Source organism: Phyllostomus discolor, chromosome 5 (assembly GCF_004126475.2).
Source record: "Phyllostomus discolor isolate MPI-MPIP mPhyDis1 chromosome 5, mPhyDis1.pri.v3, whole genome shotgun sequence".
NCBI lineage: Eukaryota > Metazoa > Chordata > Mammalia > Chiroptera > Phyllostomidae > Phyllostomus > Phyllostomus discolor.
In genome coordinates this window covers 169070916-169096997 of record NC_040907.2, presented here as the reverse complement: position 1 = coordinate 169096997, position 26082 = coordinate 169070916, and the positions used below count along the sequence as shown (strand labels likewise).

General features: G+C 43.8%; 1 protein-coding gene across 10 annotated transcripts in view; it reads right to left on the bottom strand.

Moving 5' to 3' along the window:
- PLEKHA1 (pleckstrin homology domain containing A1) overlaps positions 1 to 25617 on the bottom strand; it is a 54861-nt gene extending 29244 nt beyond the window's left edge. For 2 of the 10 annotated variants that reach the window (XM_036027418.1, XM_028512108.2), the window contains exons 1-5: positions 25322 to 25615; positions 12208 to 12368; positions 8807 to 8863; positions 6432 to 6477; positions 154 to 251 (exon numbers count right to left, since the gene is read on the bottom strand). In XM_036027418.1, the coding sequence (XP_035883311.1) occupies positions 154 to 251; positions 6432 to 6477; positions 8807 to 8863; positions 12208 to 12348 (342 nt within the window). In that variant the 5' untranslated portion in view covers positions 12349 to 12368; positions 25322 to 25615. Of the gene's footprint in view, positions 1 to 153; positions 252 to 6431; positions 6478 to 8806; positions 8864 to 12207; positions 12369 to 24763; positions 25270 to 25321 lie in introns of those variants that run through there. The other 8 variants (XM_036027421.1, XM_036027423.1, XM_036027419.1 and 5 more) reach the window with 8 other exon arrangements.
- Between the last annotated feature and the right edge of the window lie 465 nt (positions 25618 to 26082).

Here is a 26082-nt window from a genome sequence, read left to right as displayed (position 1 = left end):
GGCTTAAAAAGGCATTTATTCACACTATAAACACCTCTCTCTCAAGTAAACTTTGAATATGCACCCATTAGTAATTCAGTTATTATTCAGCAGGTATATTTCAAAATGTAAACGTTACACCGACATTAAAATTGTTAAAATACAAATACTTACTGTAATTTTTATAGCTTTGTTCAACACATTGACCCATTCTACTAGGTCTTGCTGATCATTAGCCTGTAGGAAGTATTTCCTCATCCCTGCGTTCATAACTGTGGAGAGAAAAAAAATAAACTGCAATACACAAAATTTTGCACTTGTTACCTCTAAGTTTATGTTTACAGCAGTTGAAAAACCACACTGTAACCAATACTGTAAATCTCTCAGATCTGACAAAATGTAGAACCATATATAATAATACTGCTATTACCAACAACATAGGTAAACTCTCCTTCATAAGGGCCACATTTTTCATATAACAGAAATGCCACAATACATTCAGCCCATCCCCTAACAATGGACACTTAGGCTACTTCCAGTTTTTGAAATTATATAAAATGGCCCAATGAAACATCATATGCATACATTTCTCCATACTTAGGCTAGCATTTCTATAGGATAAATTTCTTAATATAGACTTGTATCAGATGGAATTCACATTAAAATTTTTATAGATATTAGAAAATTATTTTACACTCCTACCAATTATGCAGACGCTGCTCCAGCCAACCTCCCTCAAGGAAGAGGAGGAGGAGGAGCAGCAGCGGCAGCAGCAGCGGCAGCAGGAGCAGCAGCGCACAACTGGACAGGCTGCTCCCTGCAGCGGCCGTGCAGGCCCAGCAGACACCAAGTCGCTAGCTCCACAGTGGCCACTCCTCCAAAGGTTCTAGTGAAACTACCTCTCTCCCATTACTTCTCTCCAACCCTGGGGGTGGTAGCTGCTTCCAGCAACTTCTAATTTGTGGATTCCTTTGGACTCACTCCAGCATTCCTCTTGTGCTCCTTCAGCCTTCCCACAGTTGAGTAGCCAATACCCTGTAACAAATCCCCAGGGTCTGACATACCTGGCAAGGTGGGTTTTCCTGCCAGCACCTTGATCCTGGGGCACTCTCTGACTACCTAATTAGTGAATAATTAAACCTTATTTAAATTTGAATTTCGTGTGGCGGGAAGGTAGGAGAGGGTAAAGGGGGATAAGCGGTGATGGACAGAGACATGACTTGGGCTGGTGAACACACTACTATATACAGATGGCGTGTATTTCTATACCCCAGTAAATTCAATTAAAATGAAAATTTTAAATTTAAAAAATAAATGAATTTAAATTTCACTGATGATTGAGACAAGTGAGTTTTATATGCTTATTGGCCATATATATTTGTCTTGTGAGCTTTGTGTATTCTTCTTACCAATATTTCTCCTGAGTTGTTCATTTATTGTTGAGTAATTTATAAGAGCTTTCATACAAACTTTTCCTGTTTCATTCCAAGTACTTTATTGAGTGTCATTTTTCTTTTCACTGTTCATGGTATCTTCTATCAAACAGTAATTTTCTATCAACCTTTTCCTTTAATGACTCTAGCTTTCGTATCATATTTTTAAAATCTCCCCAAAATTATAAAAATAAACACCTGTATCTCTCTAGCACTTGTATATTTGCTTTATATTTAAAATCTTAATTCATTTGGAACTTTTATGCAACTGAATTTATATATGCGCCTTTAGTGACTAACGCAAAGACCACCTCTGTCTATGGAGTTGTCTACATTAATTATGTGTCATGTGCATTTTTTTAAAAACAAGCATTATTCTAGGAGCGAAGGCATCTGAATGGCTATGGCTAGAGTTTTTGAAATATAAGAGTAACTTCCAGAAGTCTGCATCGAAAGTTTAAATGGTGCCCTAGCACTCAGCTCAATGTAACTAAAGGAAGGGGGCAATGAAAGCCCTCAAAGAAAAAGCTGTTTCTCAAATGCACAAGATTTTGAAACTGGAACTGAGATTAAGACACGAAACCAGAGCTTACTTGAATTAAGATGAGGGTTTTAGGAAATCAAATCATTTCCTGTGAAATGCTATAAAACAAGTAGTTTGGAAACGAAAAAAAATTATTTATTTATTTATTTTAGAGAAGGGGAGGAAGAGATAAAGAGAGGAAGAGAAGCACCAATGTGTGGTTGCTCCTCACGCACCCCCTACTGGGGACCTGGCCCGCAACCCAGGCATGTGCCCTGACTGGGAATCAAACCGGCGACCTTTTGCTTCACAGTCCAGCAGAGCTCAATCCACTGGGCCACACCAGCCAGGGCCACACTAAAAATATTTAAAACACTGTAAATCAGGTCTTTTATGTCTTACTAGAGACGGGAGAAATTATAAATGCCATAAATATAAATGAAAATAAATTAGTAACTCACTAGGACAATGTCAGCATTTAGCTTATGTTTTTAATCTCTAACAATCAGTGAAGTACCATTTCATGACCTTTTTCGAATTTAGGCTGAAGCTGAGCTCTCCTCATGACGGTTCCCTCCTCTCACAACTGTTTGCACCCTGGCTGGGCGTCTCTGCAGACAGAGTGCCGGTCCCATTCCAGGTCAGGGCACGTGCCTGGGTGGCGGGCCAGCACACAAGAGGCAACCAACCGATGTTTCTCTCCCTTTCTTTCTCCCTCCCTTCCCCTCTCTCTAAAATAATAATAAATAAAATCTTTTAAAAATATTTCTAAAACAATTGTTTTGGGCATCTGCAGAGAACACCTAAAGAATGTGAAACTCTAAGCACTATACCTGCTACAAAGTAAGTGCTTAATACATACCTTTTTGAATAAATAACACTATGTAAGAACTTCTTTTAAGGGAAGAAAGAGAGGCAAATACACCTCTAAAAGCACTCCCAGCCCACCCTGCAGCCTGAGTAAACACTCCTGTGCCCCAAATATCATTCCAGGGCAGGAAGGAACGCAGTGGTACGATGTGGGCCAGAAAACCAGAGCCCAGAGTCCGTCGGACAAGGCCAGCACACGCACCTGCTAACAGGATCATCTTGTACAATCATCTAATCTCTCTGAGCCCTTTTTCTCCTCTACGAAATGGAATGCCTCCATCCCTTCCTTGAGGAATGGAGGTAATGTATGTAAAGAAACTAGTACAGTGCCTGGGACAAAATAAATCTTCATCATCACCATCATCACCCAGAGATTTCCAAGTAAGAAAGCATCATGAAAATTGTAAAGCAAATTACTAAAAAGTGTCACATTAGCCATGTCAGGGGAAGGACACAGGGAAAGGAAGAAATAAACCTCTGAATAATAACTGAAACAACTGTCCGAGACCTCGAAGTTGTCTCACTTTTAAAGCCAGGGTTTCGTGTGCAATGATCCAGAGGCTTGTGCTTCCACCACCTTCTCACCGAGCACGTCTTTATTCCACCATTTCAAATCTTTACCGTCCGAGTGAGAACATCGTAAGGATAAAACCTGAAGCCTAAACATCAGCTTGACTACAAACCACCGCCACCTCCAAATCTAGGATCGACTGCGTAAGGTCAGGTCTGGATCTCGTGATTACGAGGCATTTCACCGCATTATTTCTTTGTCCATATTCTCTGTTCCCTCGATTCTTTTCCCAGTAGTCAGAGAGTGGACTTCCTTAATTGAACTTCTAATTTTTTTTTTATTTCCCTCCTATTATCTATTTTTGTCTTTGTTCTACTTTTAGGTTATCCTGACTTTCCCCCTGAGTTTCCCATGTCTCACGTTCCTTTTCTATTTGATGGTCGGTTCTGCCTCCTCAGATGTCAATAACCCCGCCCGGGCTACCCGTTCGTATTTAAAAACAAGGCGCGGGAGGCTGTCTTGAACACGTGCAGTGCTGCTGACTGGCCGGCTGCACTGGACAATAAGCCCTTCCAGCAGAAACGTCCAGGGGGCAGTGCCCATGGCCCTCTTTCTCCAGGGTGTCCCACCCACACCTGGCGGTCCAACGCTCTGGGGCTGGGCAGTGCGTGGACTCGTGTGTAATCCTATTTTCAGTTTCATGCCTCATCTCTCCCCTTCTCTGCGACTAGGAGCCCCAAGCACAGAGCCTCAATGGTCCCATTTCTGGAGACAATACAGATGCCATTTCTTGCTGGGATGGGGGAAGGGTGGCTGCCAGCCTCAGTTAGGTGGAGGTAGGGGACCAGAGGTTGTTAAGTCCCTTCTTTCGGTCCCTCCTTGCTGCTGCTCCCCTAGACATTAACCAGGACCCAAGTCCACCTAGAGCCGGAGAGAAGGCAGCACACTGAAAAAGGCTGGCTTTTCACTGCCCTCTTCTACGCTTGCTGTCCATCTCCATGCACTGTGGGTTATTGATGTCTGCGAGTTTCGCTGAAGACAGTCTGAGTGTTTCTCGTTCCCACTATTTTGGGGGATTTGAGAGGAAACAGTGACGGACAAGTCTTTGTGTTGCCCATTTGAATAGAAGCTGTGGTTCCATTTCAGAAGCCAGTGCTCCCTCTCCAAAGGCAAGCAATTCATGATCATCTCTAGCCCTCCCTAGCAGCAAAAGACTAACAAACCACCGGCAGACCAATAAATAACTAATCTTTGATCCCAAGTAAAATCACCCCTTTTAAATACCCCAATAACTGATGTCAAATCTATTCCTTCAAACTGTACATTCCAGATTTCACATTAAAAAAAACTGGTCAAAAGCATGTGTATCACACATTCTAAAATACAAAGTTCTGTGACGTGACTTGCCCCCAGTAGCCTGTCATTCACAAGGCTCTGGCGTATTTTCCTATTTAGTAACTGAATTATACACCTGTAATAAACACACGGCATTTTTTAGTTCCCTGGTAGTGATGACAGCATTACACTGGATTCTCTGCACAGCTGTACCACACCCCGTTCGCACCCCGTTTTACTGCCGATGTATGAGACTGCTAGTGGACGCTGTCCCTAACATACCGTCTGCTGACAAACTTGCCCTTCTCACGCAGAAGAGAACAAGGATCTTTAACATCAATCCTACCCCAGAAAGCAGCTGCACTTTTAACGTAACATACTCCCTTTTGACGTCAGTGGGCCACTCCTATTTCTGTCCCTTCCATCACTAATGTCCACTAACATACTCTCTGAGAGCACATCAATTCTCCCAGCTTCAACTATCACCCACAATTCTAACACATTCCAAAGTTCTCCATTCTTCATCTTCAGGCTCCATCCCGTCCTTGGTTACTGTCCCCAGAACATTTCCACCCGGCTGCTTCCCACCACCAAACCCCTTAACAAGCATCTCACCCTATCAATCAATCACTCTTCTAAGGAGTCAGTTCTTCACTGGAAGCAAACCCACCTGAATGTCTCTCTCGTCCCCTCAACTCCCGCATACCCCGTCACCCAGTCCCCGCGCTTTTCCTCCCAGCGTTTTTCACTCTTCCTCTTTCCCTCACAGCCACCCCCCGAGTTCAGGCCCTGACCTAAGGGCGGCGTCTGAAAGCCACTTAACTAATCAACCAGCATCGAAACCCTCCTATGCATACAAAAACCCAAAAGCCTTCTTTCACCTGATGTGTACTTTCTAGACGCTCTCGAATTTCCCACCTTTCATTAAGAAACAGAAAATCTCTAGTCAACAACATATTGTGCCCTGTCTTCTGCCGGCGTGTTTACGTTTTAGTCCCCCACCAGTCCCTCCAGCCTCACTGAGCGCTCGGTTCCCGCACACCCTGCTCTATCCCCTGCACAACTCTGTCCCTGGGGTCCTGCCTCCCTTTTCTGCCCAACGGCAAAGGGTGATCAGGGTAAGCTGGCTGCCAACTGAGGGTTTCCTCCTCAGTGAGGCTCCCCTGGCTCCCAAGATGCTCAGTAAGGGCTTGAAGCTCTCCCTCTGTACTTCTTAAATAGACTGTGCTCCCCTTTGTGTGACTATAATAAATGCAGTAATTACCTGGCATTGTATCTGCCTGTGAGACAACCAGCCTGTGACAGTCTTAAGGGCAGCAACTGCTTCTTATTACTGTCACAGCCCTAGTGCCAAGCACAGCGCACATGTATCAGACAGTCGCTCAATTACCCCACACTGTAAACTTCTCACTACCCACAGGCTGAAAACAGAATCCTTCTCATTATTTATGTATCTAATATGGAATAATACAAGGTGGAAAGTAAGAAATGTCCTCTAGCCTTGCTGGATGTGATCACTGTAAAAACCTAGGCAATGACTACACAATGGCAGAGGGCAGAGGTTTCGACCGGGACAAGACAAGGAAAAAGGCTTCGCGGGTAAGGGAGCGGTAGTTTTATTTCTTCGCCTGGATGGAGGCTTCAAGGGACTTTGCCTTAGAATAAATTCATTAGCCCTCAGGTTGTGCTGTGTGGTTTCTGACGACTGTTCTCTTTTACACTATATGTAATTAGGTAAGTCTAACTTAAAATCACTAACGTATAAAATATGGCTACTTACCAAAACAGAACTCAGCCTTTGGTCTTAGCTTAGTTGCATCGCTAACCTAAGAAGAAAGAGATAGGAATCACTCACTTCTTCATACGCCACCATGACAGCCTGCAACACTGTGCAAACTTCCCCATCGTGCTTTCCCAATCAGCACGCACATCTAGCACACAGATCTAGGGTTCAGCTTGAAAGGCAGCTGAAGAAGAACTGCAGATTAAATGCAGGGTACGGGTCCTGACGGTAAGCTGTTTGTAACAACTGCTGCTGCCATGTTCTCTTTGAGCAATCTTATTTATTTCCCAAAGGACACGTGAGGAAGTTGAAAGTAAACTATTAAGTTTTAATGTCACACATATAAATATTTTTAGCTTAACATATTTTTCAAAATACCTTCCATGAATACTCTACAAAACTATGCATTCTTCCTGAATTATGTATTTCTAAATTAGCTGTGAACTTAAGAGAAAATGATGGTGGGCAAAGGAGAGAGTCCGTAACCCAGAAGGCACTGATCTGCAATGAGGAAGTCAAAACTGAACTGGACCCTCCCCTGTACATTGGAACCACCCGGGCGAATGGGGTCAGTTACTAGATGCACCACACAGTTCCTCTGAGAAGGTGACGCGACGAACTGACCTGCTTGCTGCTGCCCCTTTAAGCAGAGCAGCTCTCTCTGAAGCCCGTCCACGACTGGCCACGCTGCTGACCAGCGTTAGAACTCGTAACCGTAGCATGTGTTTGTACTTCCAAAAAGCATTCTAAGCCTAGGGCTCCTGACTGATCCCAACTATAAATTCACAGCTCTGAGTCACTCTAAAATTTGTTCCAGGAATAAATTCTGGGGGAAAAAGTGGCATGTCTCAAGTGAGTACAAATTGTACCATTCAGACTTCCGTGAGCTGTGGACAGAGATGAAAGTTAACAGAACTACGCAGAGGTCACATTTTAAAAGGGAAGCCACGGAGAAAGGGAGAGCAGCTGGCCGGCCAGCCTGCTTGCTTCGTTAACAGTTTATTTTTAAAAAGAGCTCCCATCTTTCCATCTGAAACCAATACAACATAACACTGAATGTGAACTGTGACTGGAAAAAAAATTAAAATTAAAAAAACATAAAGCAATCTTTGATTAAAATCAAGTATAAATTAAGTGCCAATACAAATGAAAAAATAAAAATAAAAGCACACTTTACCTTGAAAAAAATAAGTAAATATAAAGAGCTCCCACTTTTAAAAAGACACAAGCAGACGGGCAATCTCTCCATCAACTGCCTGTTTCAGTGGGACAGACCCTTCCGCCCCGCTTCACCGAGGGGACATGCTGGCGGCACCGGGATGCCGCAGTGCCCACAGTGCGTGCACACCACAGGCGACCAGGCAGGCAGGGGACCGGGAACCGACCTAACCGTGGAATCCCACGCTTCCCAATACTAGTCTCTCCAGAATTTAAGCTGCAAGCTACCCTGAAGAATTTATTAAATGTCTTAATTTACAGGAACGCTTGAGGTAAACTTAAGCAATATTTGTCTCATCAATTTATACTATATGGCTTTAACATAAATTGTTTCCTTTTAATCTTTATTGTTCAAGGGCTTTGTTTAAATCAATGAGAATGAATAGCTCTATTGTTATACTGATAACAAAGTATTTTATTTATAAAAATCTTTTAAACAGAGACACACCTGTAAACTGGTCTGTTGAAGATCTTTGCTAATATATTCCAATTTGTGCACATGTATATTTCTTAATCATACTATGTTGCTACTTTTCACATCTCATATTCTAAGTGATCAACAAACATTTTACTTTGTGTGAAATATAAAAAACCCACAGGATAAGAACTACCTGAAATATCAAATCTAAATTTTTAAGAAGAAAATGGTGCTGCAAAAATGCTAGAAAAGTCAACAAACAAAAAAACAAATTAGTTGAGCGAAAGTGAAATTAGGGGAAAATCATTCATCATAAAGATGGTTCATATTTTCCTCAAATTAAAATAAAACATAAAGAAACAAAAAGTTAAGGTAATGGACTTAAAAACTGGAAACAGTTTAAATAAATATAACACAGACTTAGAAAAATATCTTCCACTTCCCAGGGACAGAGCTCAACAGTGAACAGACTTCTCCCCTCTGCTGTTCGTATACCTGCCCATAAAAGTCAATGTTAACGCCTGCAGGGTTACATCCTGCAAGTTAATTCCATATTCTTCCCAATTCTATCAAAGAACATCCTAAACACAGTAATCAGGCACTATTTTCAGTATGATACATACCTGACCATCATCATTAAATGACACAGAAAGGAAATTTGCTCCTTTTATTCACCCTGCTACTCTAAGAGATTTTAATTCAAACATAAACATAATTCAACATATAGACAGATTACCTTTGAAATGTAGGTAAGTTTAATGGCTCCAACACGAGACGATCCAGAAGGGAGATTCTAGAAACAAGTTATTATTATATAGTCAATATCAACATCATGAATTTATTTTATAATTTTCTATACATTCAAAAAGTCGATGAATTAGATTTTTTAATACCACATTTTACAAACCAGCTGTTTCAGCTGGAGTGCTGCCGGTCTGAAGCCAAGGTGACAACGTGGTTAACAAAACTGAAGTCGACTCTGTTCCACCCTAACAGATTGTCCAACTAAAAAGCTATTTTTATCATTGTAGCTAAACTTATTTCCTTTTTCATGAGCTTAAAAAGCCATAAACAAGACCAGATTTTGTTCCTCAAAGCACTGGGAAGAATACTTAGAGACACAGAACAATTGTAAGAAATGTCAAAAGACTAGACATGTTGCTTGAACCCTAGTAATACACTAGAATGGGTTTTTTAAATCAATGGTTAGCGATAAAGAAGACAAAGCAGGAAGAATGGCTCCCTAAGGACAGGTGAGCCAAATTAGTTTACTTTCATTCTCAAGGTTATGCTGATCAATATAACATGTTACAGCTCTGTAAACATAAACAACTAGATTGAATCATATGACATTGCCAATTTTAGTACATGAAAATACTGGTGCATTGGCAATTTCATGAGGTTCTATCTAATGTGACATTCAGTAAGACATTTTACTAAAGTCTTCATGAAAGATGCAAGTCTTTATTAGTACATTAAAAGTGACACAAAGCTGGTAATTGAGGACTAACACAATGGTTGGCAGAATTGAGATTGTGAGATTCTCATCAGTTAGAATGAAGAGATAAAAGTACTGAGAACGAACTGAGTAAAAGGACAGTTTTGAAATTCTGCACTTACCCTGGCTGGTGTAGCTCAGTGGATTGAGTGCAGGCTGCGAACCAAAGTGTCGCAGGTTCAATTCCCAGCCAGGGTACATGCCTGGGTTGCAGGCTATAACCCCCAGCAACCACACATTGATGTTCCCCCCCCCCCTCTCTTCCTCCCTTCCCTCTCTAAAAATAAATAAATAAAATCTTTAAAAAAATGCTGAATGCTATTTAAAATAAATAAATAAATTAATTAATAATAATAATAAAAAAAATTCTGCACTCCATTCCAAAAACCCAGCGTGCTAAGCACACCACAGACACCCGGCTCCCAGGGAGCACACGGGACGAAGAGCGAGCTGAGAGCACACTGGAGCAGATGCCTGCCCCGCCAGAGCCAAGGCGAAGTGACTCCCCAACACAGCCCAGGCTTCCCTGCTTCGGCTTCTCTGCCCACGCTGCTCTCTGAGCACGGGAATACCCACTTCTCCACCTCCTGACCAAAACTGTATCCATAGTTGTAGGTCAGTCTCGAGAGTTACCACCTCCACGAAGACCTGAACTCCCCCTGCCAGCTGTAATCACACCCTTCCTCTGCACTCCAAGTTTGTTTGCTTCCATGCAATAAGCGTATTCTATTTGCACTTATCATCTTTTAGCTCCGTCTAATGGAAAGTACTAATAAATGGAGGAATTCTGAGGAGGAGAACTTGTTATATATGAAGACAGAAAAACAATAAAGGATTTTCAAATAAAATTCAGGAGAAACCATATTGTAAGTTAACAGGCAGAACAGTCTAATGGCTTGCATGGGCGAGGAGGACCAGGTATGGAATGTAGTAAATAGTAATTAGAAGGAGTCAAGGGGTATTAAGTTATTTTCCACCATTGGGAAAGGAGATTGGGAAGGGCTTGTGCCACAGATTAAGATGGGGTTAGAAAAGGGAGAAATCTGATTTAAAACAAGCGGTGGGCGAATAAGGATGAACTTTTGATTTCCGCTGACCTGTTCCTTCTCCCACTGACTCCGGTCAAGCAAATAAAGATATCAGTCATGTAGTGGCATAGCCCGGTTACTACCACCCAAGAAAGCTGGTTATACCCAGAGATAAGAGGGTAAAGCTGGTTATCAGTAAGCTCTCAGAATAAGGACAAAGAGAGTTTCAGCCAAAAAAATAACAGTTTCATACAAAGTCAGCATTCAAATAATATAAACGGACTTAAAATACAAATCATCCTCTACAATTTGAAAGGCTCATGTGGATAAAGGTCTAGCCTTACTTTACAGAGAATCAAGGGCAAAAGTAGGATCAATGGGTAGATGATACACGGAACTAGATGATGGCTCACAGAGCAAATAAAATTAAAGCTGTCTCAAATATAATACATACTTTTTAGTAATGTGTAGTTCAAACAACAGCGAAAGAAAAGATCAGGGATAATGGGTTTCTTGCATTAAGGAGGATGAATACCAAGGTCTCTTACAACTCATATTCTACATGAATATGAATATTTGTTCATTCTACATGCTAATCTAAAATTGGTATAGGGCCCTAGCTGGTGTGGCTCAGTGGACTGAGCGCCGGCCTGCGAACCAAAGGGTTGCCGGTTCGACTCCCAATCAGGGCACGTCCCTGGGTTGCAGACCAGGTTCCCAGTTGGGGGTGCACGAGAGGCAACCACACATTGCTATTTCTCTCCCTCTCTTCCCCTCTGTCTAAAAATACATAAATAAAATCTTTAAAAAATCAAATCAAATCAGTATAGGGTAGCAAAGAACACTAGACTAGTTGTCAGGGGACCCAGTTCCCACTCTGTGCAACAGAATGTAACCTACTACCAGTCCCTGCTCTTCCCGGCCTTTAGGCACCTCACCTGCACAAGAAGCCCACTAGACCGGATCGACCTAGAAGTCTGCTAAGGATGCATCCCGGGCTGTGCGCATGCATCCTCACAGGATCCATCTCAATTTGCAGAGAGCCACAGGTGAGTTCAAGACTGCTCCACAGACGATCTCTAACGCAAGGTCTCTCACACATCTTAAAACTAAGACTCTCACTTCTAGTTTACCACATTACCCCTCATCATTTGCAAGGCAATGAAACGCAGTGGATTCGACTCATGAGTGGCATTACAATGGCTGACATCCAAGTCTCACACTACAAAATGAAAAGGACTGCATACGTGGAAGAGTGTCAACTGGTTTAAGCAGCTTATTTCCAAAAAATAGTAGTCTCTATCTCAGAGATGCCATCTTAAATCTAAATTATTTAAAATTTGTCTGCCAGAGACAGTGCTTCTCCCCCAAGGGAGGAAAAGCATACACGATGCATAAATTTCTATCAAGTAAATTTAGTTTCATCCGATGGAATTCAAACAGGACACCAGGAGGTGGGGGTGCGGGGCAGGGCGACCGCCGCCAGCAGAACAAACCTAAATACGTACAGTTCGGGAAGACAATTCCTAACGTCAGTAGTGTGTCAACCACTTTAACAGCTAAAACCCGCACATGCTCTTGGAGGAAGGCAACCCTCCGGATTTTACAAACCTGTGGATTATCCATGTACCACACAAAACTGTCTTCTCTGGTATCCAGGATGAAGTACCTTCGAAGAAATTTCCCACTATTTTCATTTTCTTCAATGTCTAGGAAACCACAAATGCGATTCTGACGATCTACATAAGGCATTTCTGAGCTTGAACATTACACTGTAAAACAAAAACATTAACAGCCATTATTCCTAGTGGACTTCAAGAATAAAATGTGCTACAGTATGACTTGTTCAACAAGGGGCCCGCTTGTCCACACTGGGGGGGGGGGGGGGGGGGCGGTCAGTGAAAACACATACAAAGCGTGGGCAAAACCACTTTGAAAATTAAGCTGATGAGCGGTGACTAAGTGCAACTGCTCGCATTGATGAAGAGAGAGAGCTATTTACCTTGTTTGAAGAATTTACTTACTTTTTCCCTAAACAAACCCAAGTGAAACAAAAAATTAGCTATCCAAACTTCGATTTCCTCACTTAAAAACTGAGATGATCTACCTGTCAGGCTGTTTTGGAGTATTTTTTAAATTCACAAGACAACAGCAGTAGCTAACTTTCACTGGCTACCTTTCTATCTGCGAGGCTTCTGGGTGACCCTTTTCCATGCACTTTCTCAAGAACGGCCCCATGAGCAGGCACCCTCTCCCCTTCTCCCCCACAGAGGAATCTCAACACTGAGAGGAGCAGTGACTCTCCAAGATCAGAGAGCTCGTAGGTAATGAATCAAAGTATGAGCCCGATGCTTGGACTCTGAGGTTTGTATCTTCATCTCTACACCATCTTGCCCCTTTAAAACCTTTTCAACTTCAAAACTAAAATGAATCAAAACAAAGTGAGCTAACAGCATGAAAAGAGGTAAGCAGGTACTAGTTGCCTCCTGATGGAAAATACAAACATCACCAGTGAAGTGAACACATTATAACCTGCAAGTTATACAAGTTTTCATCTGAGCCTGCTCAAGTATCTAGATCTCCCCATGTTCAACTACCAGTTTACAGAAAACGAACAACACAGAGGAACGAACCACCAGAGTGGTTCAATCGGCAAAAGCCGAGCTGTGGGAAACAAGAGGACAAAGAGCCCAGTTTCTGCAGCAAGTCAGTTACTACAAGGAAAATAAGAGAGGGGTTACGGATTAAGAGACTCAGAAGCACATCACATTCTGATTCAAAAGTACTAAAAATTTTATTGCACTAATTAAAGGTGAAAACCATGACCTGGGTAAAAAAGCAGTGTTTATAAGTCATTTTTTCTCTGGAAATTAGATATACGGTTCCTCCCTGATGTGATGCCAATGCTCAGACTGTCCCTATTCTTGTACTTGTGTAACCAGCAGCAACACCTTTTGACAGGTTGCATTTATATAAAACTAGCTCTTCACGTAAAAGATCAAGGAAAGTTGAACTCACAGTGAAAGTTCAATTAGCATACACCCTGACATACTGCATATAAAAATCACCATTCTGTATGCAGCCAGCGAAACGCTGAAACATAACAAAGTTTTAAACAAAACTATCCACTAAGTTTGCATGTGTGAGTTATAAATCTAGCATTTAGAGAAGTTAATTTCTTTAAAGAACCCAAACTTTTATAAAATTTCTAAAGTACTACCAAAACTAGAAAAATTAATACACCATACCAACACATCTACAGGTAAAAACTATCAACCTGCATGACACTAAAGGCACAGACCGAAGGAACAGAACTGAGAATCCAGAGATAAACTTACACATCTACAGCCAACCGACTTTCAGTTAGGGGCCCACATCATGCAATGGGAAAAGAGCCCCGTCCACAAATGGTGACGGGACAGCTGGATATCCACACGCTCAAGAACGGAACTGGGCCCCTACCTCACACCATATACAAAATGTAACTAAAGATGGATTAACAGTGTAAGAGCTAAAAGTACAAGACTTTAAGAAAATATACGGGTTTATCTTCATGACCTTCATGACCTTGGATTTGGAGATGAATTCTTAGATTTGGTGGTTGGCTGAGCAAAAGCACAACCAACCACCAAAAAATAAGATAAATTGGACTTTATAAAAACTTGAAATTTTGCATCAAAGGTCATCAAAAAATAAAACAACAATCTATAAAATAGTAGAAAATATTGTAAACTATATATCTGACAAAGGTCTAGTATCTGATATGTAACTAACTGTTACACTTGAACAACAAAAAAAGTTAAAAAATAAGCAGACATTTTTCCCAAAGAAGATACACAAATGACCAACCAGAACATAAAAAGATGCTCAATATGATTTGTCATTAGGGAAATGTAAATCAATACCACAATGAGATACCACTTCACACCCACTAGGATAATTAAAAGAGAGGAAAGTAAGTCTTGGCAACAATGTGGAGAGACTGGGCCCCTCCTGCTGGGGATGTACGATGGTACAACAGATGGGTAGCTCTTCAAAAGTTAAACACAGAATTATTATACAACTCAGAATTTCTACTGGTAGGTATATACCCAAAAGAACTGAAAACAGAAACTCAGAACACTTCTCCATGAATGTACACAGCAGCACTATTCACGACAGCCCAAAAGTAACAACAGCCCACATGTCCAACAATAGGTGAATGGGTAAACAAAAACGTGGTATATCTGTACAATGAAGTATTTTCCAGACGCAGAAAGGAATAAAGTAAATCTACAGTCCAACCAATCAAAACTCCAGCAGGATATTTTATTTACAAAATGACAAGGTGATTCTATTATATGTATGGAAATGAAAATGACATGAAAAAAGCCAACTCTGTTTCCCAAAGAACAGACTCGCACTACTTGATTTCAAATCTTAAAATAAAGCTACATGAACAAAGACAGCGTGAGGCTGGTGGAAACACAGAACAGAACAGCACCCAGAAACAGACCATACACATACTGTCAACTGACTTTCAACAAAGATGCCAAGGAATCCCACAGGAGAATGACAATCATTCGACAAATGGTGCTGGAACAATTAGCTATCCATGTGGAAATAAAGTGACTCAAAATGGATCAGAAACCTAATATAAAACTACAATAGCAAAGCTTTACTATTTACTATATATAGGAGGTCTTTGTGACCTTGGGGAGTAGACAAGGATTTCTTAGATCCTACACAAAAAACCTGAACCATATAATGGTTAATATATGTTGGGCTTAACTAAAATTAGGAACTGCTCTTTGAAAGAAACCATTAAGAAATCAAAAGACAAGCCACAGAATGGGAGAAAAATATTTAGTACACATATATATCGAATAATGTCCATAAACAGGCAAAAAATTATTCTAATTCAATAATCAGACAACCAACCAAATAGAAAAGTGGTAAAAAAATATGAAGACAAGCCTACAAAGAAGAATATATATACAGTAAATAAGCACATAAAAAGATGATCATTACTCACGAAGGTATCACAAAGAAAAACCATGAGATGCTACTACATACCTCCTAGAATGGCTAAAACAAATGCACAAAAAATACCAAAAATAAAACAGAACAAAACAGAAATCTGAAAATACCAAACACTGACAAGGATGTGGAACAAATGAACACTCGCACATACATGGCTGGTGGGAATGCAAAATGGTATCACAACTCAGGAACACAGTTTGGCAGATCCTTATCAAGTTAAATATACCCTTACAATGTGACCCAGCAATCCACTCCTAGGTATTTATCCACGTGACTTGAAAGCTGATGTTCAGACAAAAAACCTGTATGGAAATGTTTACAGCACCACTGTTCAAAGCTGGCAAAGCAGAAACAACCCAAATGTCACTCCGTCTGGTAAACGAATACTGTGGTACACCCAAAACAATGGAGTACTACTTTGCAGTGTAAAGGAACACGTTATTGGTACACACAGCGTGGGTAAATCTCACATGTATTTTGCTAACTGAAGGAAGTCAGACCCACAAAGGCTATCGGGACAGATAACAAACAGATCAGCAGGTAGAGGAGGGGTGATTTTTGGAGTGATGCAAGTGTTCTGTATCTTGATCATGGTGGGATCCATGACTATGCATTTATCAAAACTCACAGGCCCATATGCAAAGAGAAAACTGCACTGCATACAATTTTTGTTTAAGTCAGCGATGGAAGAGGTTAGAGTTGCTAGGGCTTAGAACAGGGAGAAGGGCTGAGTACCAGGGAACACGAGGGCCCTGAACTTCGTGGGTCAGCTGGGCGCTGCAGCGCAAACCAAACAGAAAGGCTGCAGGTTCGATTCTCGGTCAGGGCACACGCCTGGGCTTCAGGTTCGGCCCCTGTCGGGGCACATACCAGAGGACACATCACGTTTCTCTCTCACACTGATGTTTCTCTCCCTCTCTTTTTCTCTCTCCCTTCCCCTTCCTCTAAAATAAATAAATAGAATCTTTTTTAAAAATAAGGAACACGAGGGAAGTTTTTTGGTAATGTTAACGACTGTATATCTTGATTGTAGTGGAGCTTACACAATTAAATGCATATGTCAAACCTTATCAAACTGTACACTAAAACACGGAAAATGTACTATATGTCAATTATACCTCAATAATCCTGATTTTTTTAAAGATACCACACACACTCATCAGAATGGCTAAAATTAAACAGACTGACAACACTAAACGTTACCAAAGATGGGGTGCATGCAGAGTTTATGTGATGCTGCTGGAAATGTAAAGTGGCACAACCACTACGGGAGTGTCCTGGCAGTGAAAGCAAACTCACAACTACCCTGTGATGCAGCATTCCATTTCCAGTGCTCACTCAAGAGAAATGGAAGCATCCATGCATGCAAAGACTAATTCACAAATACTTACAGCAGCCTTATTCACAATGGCCCCAAACTACACACAACCCCAATGTGTATCAATAGGTACACAAATAAAATGTGGTGTGTCTGGACAATGGAACAGCACTCTATAGTATACAGGAATTTGTGCTACATGCAACGATATGGTCAAAATTCAACTGAAAGCTTTCAATGGATATAGCATACTATATGTAACAACTTCAAAAAGTTCATTTAAAAATCCAGTAGCAGCCCTGGCTGGTGTAGCTCAGTGAACTGAGCAACAACCTGCAAACCAAAGGGTCATCAGTTCAATTCCCAATCAGGGCACACGCCTGGGTTGTGGGCCAGGTCCCCAGTGGGGGATACTCGAGAGGCAACCACACATTGATGTTTCTCTCCCTCTCTTTCTCCCTCCCTTCCCCTCTCTAAAAAATAAATAAATAAAATCTTTAAAAAATTTTTTAAACGAAAGATCCAGTAGCAATAAAAAACTAGAGATATTTATTGAGACACAGATAAAATATCTGGATAACTTGGAAGGATGTAATGGATGAAGCGGGCACAGCCTGGGTTGACAGTTGTTGAGACTAAGTGATAGGTGCAGTAGTTATATAATTCTGTCTATTTTTGTGGATGTTCACAATTCTTCATAATGGAAAAGTTTAAAAAAACCTGTACCACACAGAGATAGTATTTCTCATCTATCGGACTGATAAAAATTCAAAAGTTTGACAACAGACCACAACAGTGAGATTGTAAGAAAATGGGGACTCTGCCCCTGCTGGTGTGGCTCAGTGGACTGAGTGCCAGCCCGCAAACCAAAGGAACGCCGGTTCGATTCCCAGTCAGAGCACATGCCTGGGTCCTGGGCCAGGTTCCAAGTGAGGGACGTGTGAGAGGCAACCACACATTGATGTTTCTTCCTCTCTCCCCTCCCCTGTCTAAAAATAAATAAAAACTTTAAGAAAAAAAAAAAAAAGAAATGGAAATGGGGACTCTTACATTTCTGGTAAGAATACAAAATGGTATTGGGTTGGCCAAAAAGTCCCCATGGTTTTTTGCATAAAATGAAAGACACATTTTTCATTTTAACCAATAACTTCACTGATTTGGATATTCTGAGTATGTCAGCTATCTCACATGTGGTATAATATTGATTGTCCTCAATTACTGTGTCAATTTTTTAAAATATTTTTTTATTTATTTTTAGAGGGCAAAGGAAAAACAGAGGGAGAAAAACATTAATGTGTGGTTGCCTCTCACACGCTCCCAAGTTGGGAGCTGACTTGGGACCGGGCCCACGACCCAGGCATGTGTCCTGACTGGGAATCGAACTGGCAACCTTTCAGTCCTCAGCCTGGCTCTCAATCCACTGAGCCACACCAGCCAGGGCAAGGCTCTTTAATGAACACAAAAGAAACACTAGCTAACAGGCTATTAGAGGACAAAATATTCACAGTCTCAAATATTGCCCCACACAGTTTTTAAATTAATTACAAAGAGGAAAATGCATCTTTATAATGGAGAACTCATAGCTGCCACATTTATCAAATGATTCAGTACCTAATGAATCTGGGAGGTGGGTACTAATGGATACCACTACCCTCTAAATAGACCACATGTTACATGACCCCACTGATATGAAATACCCAGAATGGGCAAATCCATAAAGACAGAAAGCAGATTAGCAGTTGCTCAGGGGCATGCCGAGGAATGAGGCGTTGCCTCGAGATGGGAGGGTTTCTTTCTAGAGTGACAAAAATATTCTAAAACTGATTGTTGAATAGTTGCACAACTCTGAATACACTAAGAGACTTTGAATTGTACACTTTAAATGGATGAATTATATCCCAATTACGCTGTTAAAAAATAAAAGAATTACAACCATCTTTTATTCTAGAGCACACAGGACGCCCTCAGAAACAGTTCACCTCCCAGACCTCGGAATGGTGGAGGACCCCCAGGAAGGGTCCACAGACCTCTTCCATCTATAGATCCGCAGTCTTGGTGAGCTCGCTAACTCCAACAGTCTAAGTACTAATGACTTCCCAACTGCCATCCCCAGACCAGGACGCTCTGCTAAACCGAAGGGTCAGCTGCCTACTCCAGACCTGGATACAACTACCTGCTCTACAGATGTCCTTACAGATCTAACAGGCCTCTCTTACTAACAAACTGGGCCTCAGATACCCCTCAGAGGTCTGTTTCTGCCTTCCCCGTCTCAGCCAATAGCCACTCCCTTCTTCCAGCTGTTCGGGCAAAAGATCTCGGGGGTCACCTTTACTGAGCCTTTCTCCCTCACTCCATGTCCAATCCTTTAGCAAATCCTGTGGACTCCACTTCCAAAACACAGCCACAGTCCCACCACCTCTCACCACTTCACCGATGCCCCTCTGGTCCAAGCCACCATCGACTCTCGGCTGGAATACCACACAGGCTTCCTCGCCTCTGCCCTTGCGTAATTCATTCTATTCTCAGCAATCAGAGCAATCCCACTAAAATATACACTCAACTGGTGATTCATATTACGACTGTACATATTACTTACCCAGATTACTACTTTCCAAGCACTATTCTAAATATCACTTCATTTACTACTTGCACATATTATTACTTGCCAAGCACTATTCTAAATATTAGTCTGTTTAATCCTTACAACAACAATTGACAGATGAGAAAACAAAAACACGTAAGATTTCATAAGTGTCTTGTCCAGGGTCACACGGCTAGGAAGTGGCAGTGCCAGTATTCCAACGAGGGGAGTCTTCCACACTGGCATGTAGGTCACTCCACTCAAAACCTCCACTTTGGCTGCTTGTTAGGATTCCCTGGGAGTTTCTGAACACCGTGGTGCCTAGGCTGGACTCCCCCTGGCAGCCCCCTGAGCATCAGAAGCTCTGGAGATGAGCTCTAGGCATCAGCACATTGTTGAAACTCGCAGACAACTCCAGTGCTCAGCCCAGGTTAAAACCACTGTTTCAACACAATCCTTCTCACTCGGGGTAACCACCCAAGCAAGACCTGCAGACCTCACCTCACCCCCGCCCATCCCATCTTTCCCCAATCCCCCCTTCCTCGCCATCTGGCCAGTGGACACCTTGCCACATCGCACAAGCTCCCCACTCCAGGCCCTTTAACCCAAATGTCCTCTTCTCAGTAGAGCCTTCCCTTGATGCCTCCTCTAAAACCGCGCATGCTCCCGACTGTGCTGCCGCCTCCCACCCCTGCCCGCTCCCCCAGCATCTCCTCAGCATGTCCTCCGAGCAGGTACCACTAACGAACAGCACCGTCCACTTATCGACCTGTCTGTTGTCGCCTCACACCGGAACGCAGACTCCATGAGAGCAGGGTTTGTTTGTTTTTTTTCTCCTATTTACCATTGTTTCTCCAGTGGCTCAAACAGTGGGAGTCACTCAGTAACTAATATTTGTTGGATGAAGTATTAAGAGATCCATAATTACTGTAACCAATCTGAATGTTTAATTTCCCAAATGCAAAGTTGCTTTTCCTTCATCAGACGAGAAATCATTTAGCAGATTTATCTGACCGGTTTATTTAGATGACAGAAGGAAAAAACATTCAAACACTCTACTAGTGTTTAGATTTATCTTTTCAATAAAGTCAGTATGAGGCCAGAATAGATAAAATTGTATTATTAAAACCTCCCCAATATTTATCCTTCCGTATTACTTATGCTGTATGGGTCTAGTTAGATAACACAATCAGTAATCAGTTCACAGTTAATACTTCATCAGTCAGGAACCAGGAAGTAAGCCAAGAAATAAAAACAAAATAAAAATCAGAGACAGAAAATAAAGAAAGAAAAATTCAAGTCTGCACAGTGAGACCGCATGAGGCCCGTGGGACTTCACTATTCCTCGTCAACCAAATGCCCAGTGGGACCACCCTTACCGTCCCAAGCTGCTGGCACACACAGAGCTCACTGAGCACGTATGGCCATCAAGGCCTGAACATCCGTGGGGTCCAGCATTGACCCCCCGACACCTCAGGGCTCTGGCACCCTAACCAACACCTTCCCATCATTCCACACTACACAGGCAGTTGACAAAGAGAGGGGAAAATGAGAAGTCTTCCAAGTCTTCGGGGAGAGCACAGGGAAAGGAAAGGAAGGGGTAGTCACCCGAAAACAGTGGCAGGGACACCTAAGCGAGCCACTCACTAAGAGAAGAAGCGCCTAGAAGGAGACGGGCACCGCAGTCTCCAGGGCAATGCCTGCCTGCGAAACGGCAGGGCACAGAAAGGGGTGGCCTTCAGCGGCCTGCAGGCCGGCATTCAACGTCACGAGGAAATGAGTTTCCAGTGGGTTAAGCTGAAGCTGCAGAAGGTAGCTGGACTTGAGCTATCTCGCTGGCACCGTAAAATCAGGCTGCAAAAGAAAAGATCCCTAACCCGCCTCGCCCCCACACTCACAGGAAACCCAGGGGGCAGATGACAGGGCAGGAACGAGGAGGTGAGAGTGCAGGTAGCAAATTTCACATCCAGGAGCTCTGGGCAAGGGGTCTCCCTGCAAAAATCTCCCCAAAACTCCAGTTTGGACTCCCACCGGTGGCTGTCGATGGCTTGCCACTGCAAACTGAAAGAGAGCTTTAATGCTGCCGGCCGACAAACACTTGTCCTTTCACTTTGCCTTCTGAGCAGTCCCCGTCCAAGCAGGCCCCAGGAGAGGGGAGAGAAAGGGGTCCCCTGGGAGCACGCCAGCACCCCTCCCTGCCCCAAGTGCTTCCAGCAGCCAGCGGCCTGACACGGGGTGAGGGAGGAGAAGAGCTTCAAATTGAAGAGGAGATTGAAGGTTTAAACTGAAATAGATTAGACTAGAGCTTTTAATAGCTGTAAATGCAGAAAAGCTATCATTTACCCATGATGTCATGAGGCAGAGAGAGAGGGGGAAGAGAAACATCCTACAAATCATACTTAAAAGCAGTGAATGTTGAAGAAGAGACTGTTTTATGTTTGTTCCCAACAAGCTCGGACTGCTCAATACCCTGATGGCACATGGACCAGCATCGCCGCCCTTCCTAAGGCGAGGGAACGCCTGACCTGGGAATTCCCAGGGGGATTTACTGTCCTGGGGGAGACGCCACTTTGGAAGCCCTCTGAGAGCGCTTCCAGCACTAAGTGCCTGTGAGTGTCCTTTCCACCAGAAGAGGGTGAACTGAAATCAGAATCCAGAGTTCAATGGTTAAACGCATAAAAGTCTAAGCCACATAAAGGGATAAAACCACAACTTTTGGATAATAAAACTATCAGACTGACAAGTATGATAAGGATTCCATGTAGAAAAAAAAATTTAAGACTTAGAAATTTTAAAATATTTAGGATTCTCAGGCTTATTTAAATATTTTAAAACATCCCAAATGACTAATATTCTTTTACATTCAACAAACATTCCAGTTCAAAAAAGCTTCTGCTATAAAATCCCCCAAACACTATCTTCCTGAACCAAAGCAACTCAACTAATCAAAGGTTTACCCAAATAAACGGCAAACATGTTTGCTCAAGTATCTTCTAGGAGTTACAAGCTCACCTACTCTTTATCACAAAAGAGCTACTAGGAAAAAAGTATTACTTAGAGTTCAAATGGTTTAACATTACTTGCTACGCATTAAGAGTCCTATTGCTGTACCAACTATCAACAGGAATTTTGGGTTTTAAATAAAAACACCCCCTATTTTTATGTTTCTAAAAATAATTAAGCATTACAGACAAGCATCTAAAACTACCCAAGTTTCTACTTGAAGAACTCATTTCTGATACCGATCGATAATTTCCAAATGCTGTGTACTTACAAATGGTCAAAAGATTTAAAACTAAATTTTAGTATTTACCTCCTACTGAAGCCATTTTATTGTATCATTGCAGATCTGAAGTGCGAGAATCACCATGAAATGTAATATTAAATTTTAATATCGCAAAATGCTCCAACATGTGGAAAAAGTAGCATTTTTGTATTACCTCAGCTCATAGCTGAGGCGGTTCCTGCTGTACCACTTGAAATTTTCTATCTAATAAAAGCAGAGTGTAACTATTGTTACCTTTGAATAATTACTACATTCTCTTCAGAACTCTATTTATCTTCCCCATTCTTGAATGACAGAGTTATTTAAACAAGAACAAGAATAACTATTTAACATCGAGCAATATTTCAATGGCAGTGCCTGTCTTCAATTATTCTAATAAATTACTTCATAGACTTCATTCTGGGTTACAAATTACCACAGAGACAAAATAACTGTGGGTTTTGCAGTGTGGCTCTTAAGACCTTTCAGGCTTAAGGAAAAGCCATCCTTTTAAAGCTGCATTAAATGTTTCTAGAGAAAAAGCCCCCGCAAAAATATAAATGTTTCTATCTCCCCCAAGTGTTCTCCTAGAACCCCTCCATACCATCATATCCTATACACGAACAACATGAGTACCGCCCACGGTGACTTTCAAACAAAATAACCCAATGCTATTCTTAATGTCCTTAAGCACTTCCAAAGAGGTCCTTCCGGCTTACGGACTCCCGGCCGTTTCCTAACAATTGTATACTTATCCTGTTTCACTGTCACTCCTAGCCTATGACCAACTCACACTCACACACTGCCTTTCCTTTCTGCTACACTGCTAAAGCTGGGAAATAAAAAGATGCAAACCTCCTACTTCCCTCTCAAAGCAACAATAAAAATACTAATTAACAAGACATATATGAGATATGAAGCAGTTTCAACACATGTATCACCTCTTAACCTCAACGCTATCCACTGCTTACCGAAAAGGACAAATTCACAGCCATCTCCCTTGATGCGGGCACTGTAGGGTTTACAGCATTATAAAATAAATTAACTATTAACTCGCATTCTGCTCAGCTTCAATATACTTGTTTAAATACGTGAGTATTCTAAAATGCAATTTCCCTTGGGAAGACTTCGCCAAGATAAGGATTATTAAATTCTGTCTGGGGAAGTATTTTTTGCCACGAATGTGTAAATATGAAAATGTGAGTATGCAATGTAATATGCGTTTTAATCCGAAAGAATCCTACCATTTTTGAGACAACAGTTCACGTTCTTCAGATGGTGAAGAAAAACAGTTTTACAAAATGATTCCTTAAACTTTCTTCCTGAATCACATGAAGCTTACCCGAAGTTGCCGTGAAGTGTTTCAATGGCACCAACTAACAAAGTAGGTAAGCTGGGGGGGCGGGGGGGGGGGCGGGAGGGATGAAGCAGACTGATCAGTAGTAGTTCGAAGATAAAAGACGAAGGTTTAAACCTCATCCAGCGCCGCTCGTTCCACTCATTACACACACAGGAAATAAGATTCTCTACTTAGAAAACCAATTCACGAAGGGCAATGACTTCATTAGGGCCAAGAACATCTTGTTAAAACAGACAGCGACCAGGCGCCGCACAGCGAGGAAGCCGGCCTCGCAGGGCTGGGAGGTGAGCCCGCAGAGGACGAGGGCGCGCGCCGCCGGCCTCGCTCCTCCCCGGACCCCGCGGTCGAGGTCCACCGCTCCCCTGCGCAGCCGACGGCGGCCGCTCCGCTCCGCTGCGGGGCGCAGCACACCTCCACCTCCCCCCGAGGCTGTACACACTGCAGGCACCCAGACAACGCTTTCGTTATGACAACACGTCCCCCCGGACGGTCTGTCCAGGAGAGTCCATCGAAAGCGCACGAACTAAACCACAAACCACCCCGGACGGCCCCGAAGCCGTGCGGCTCCCGGCTGGCCTCGCAGCCCGAAGCCCTGGGTCCCCAGCGCCTCCCCGGTCCTACCTGCGTGACCTTGGGCAAGTCACTTTCTACTGCCGCGCGGGTCATCGGCACCGTCAAGGTGCGAAGCGGAACCACTAACACGGTGACTCTACGACTCAGGGCCAGTCCGACCGGGAAAGCGCGTTAAACTGTTACAAGACGCTGCCCGAGGCAGCGGAGCCCCCGTGGGCACAGCCCTGGAGGCGAGCCACTCCGACAGGCGTCGCCCGCCGGGAATCCCCGGACAGCTGGCCGGCGCTGGGAGTCCGGGAGGAGGGCGCGACTGGACTTTTCAGCAGAGTCACCGAGTGGCTCGCCGGCGACCGCCACAGCCACCGGCCTCCCCGCCCGCCCTCCTCGGCCGGACGCGGGGCCGAGGTCAGGGAAACAACAAAGCAGTCGCGGGAAGGGGACACCGCCCCCTCCCGCCGCTCCCCGAGCTCGCGCGCGCAGGTGAGCCGGCCCGCGGCCTCGCCCAGGTGCGGCGGCGCGGGGCGCCCACGTGGGGAAGGGGGCCTCGAGGGCGCAGCCCGGGACCCGGCGCCGACAGCCGCGCTCCGCCCGCCGCCCCGCACTCACCTGCGCCCGCCGGCCCCTCGGCGGACGCGCGGCCGCCTCCCAGCTCGCCACGGCGCGGCCCGGCGCTCCCCGAGCCCGGCCCCGCCCACCTCGTCCGGCGCGGCGGCGCTCCTCACGCAGAACTTCGCCAGGGCCCTCGGCCCGGAACCACCGCACCACCTCGACCGCGGCTCCCACCGGCGTCCAACTGGCGGTGCGGCGCCCACGACGGCTGTCCTGCGCACTGCGCACGCGTGCCCGCGCCGCCTCTGCCCCAAGACGGCCGCCGAGATTCCGGAGCGGGCGCCGCTCCCAGTTCGCCAGACTACAAGGCCCGGCAGGCACCGCGCGGGTCCGGGCGGCGTGGCGGGCCGGGTGTCCGATGCCTTCCTGGTTCCAGGGGAGGAGGCCTCGGACGCGTCGGGCGGGTCGCGCACGGAGCTCTGGGGCCCCTGCGATGCGGAGCATTCTGGGACTCGTAGTTTCCGAGGACGCGCGGCTTAACTAATGGGTGGGACTCAGGGTTGTCTGACATCATCGCTCAGAGCTTCGGGGCACAGGGATCTTTAAAAATAGGCTTGGTTCGTTTGCAGATAATCTGTTTGCAAGCTGTCCCACGATCGGTCCAGGAAGCATAAGTTCAATGGCTGCGGTGTGGCCTGGAGAAAAACGCTTTTACAGCTCTGCGCGCCAACTCTTTCCTCTTAATCATTTCTGCCTAGAACTGTAGCTCCACCTCCTACCCAATAGGACAGGAGCCTAAGAGATAAACTTGGAGGGTC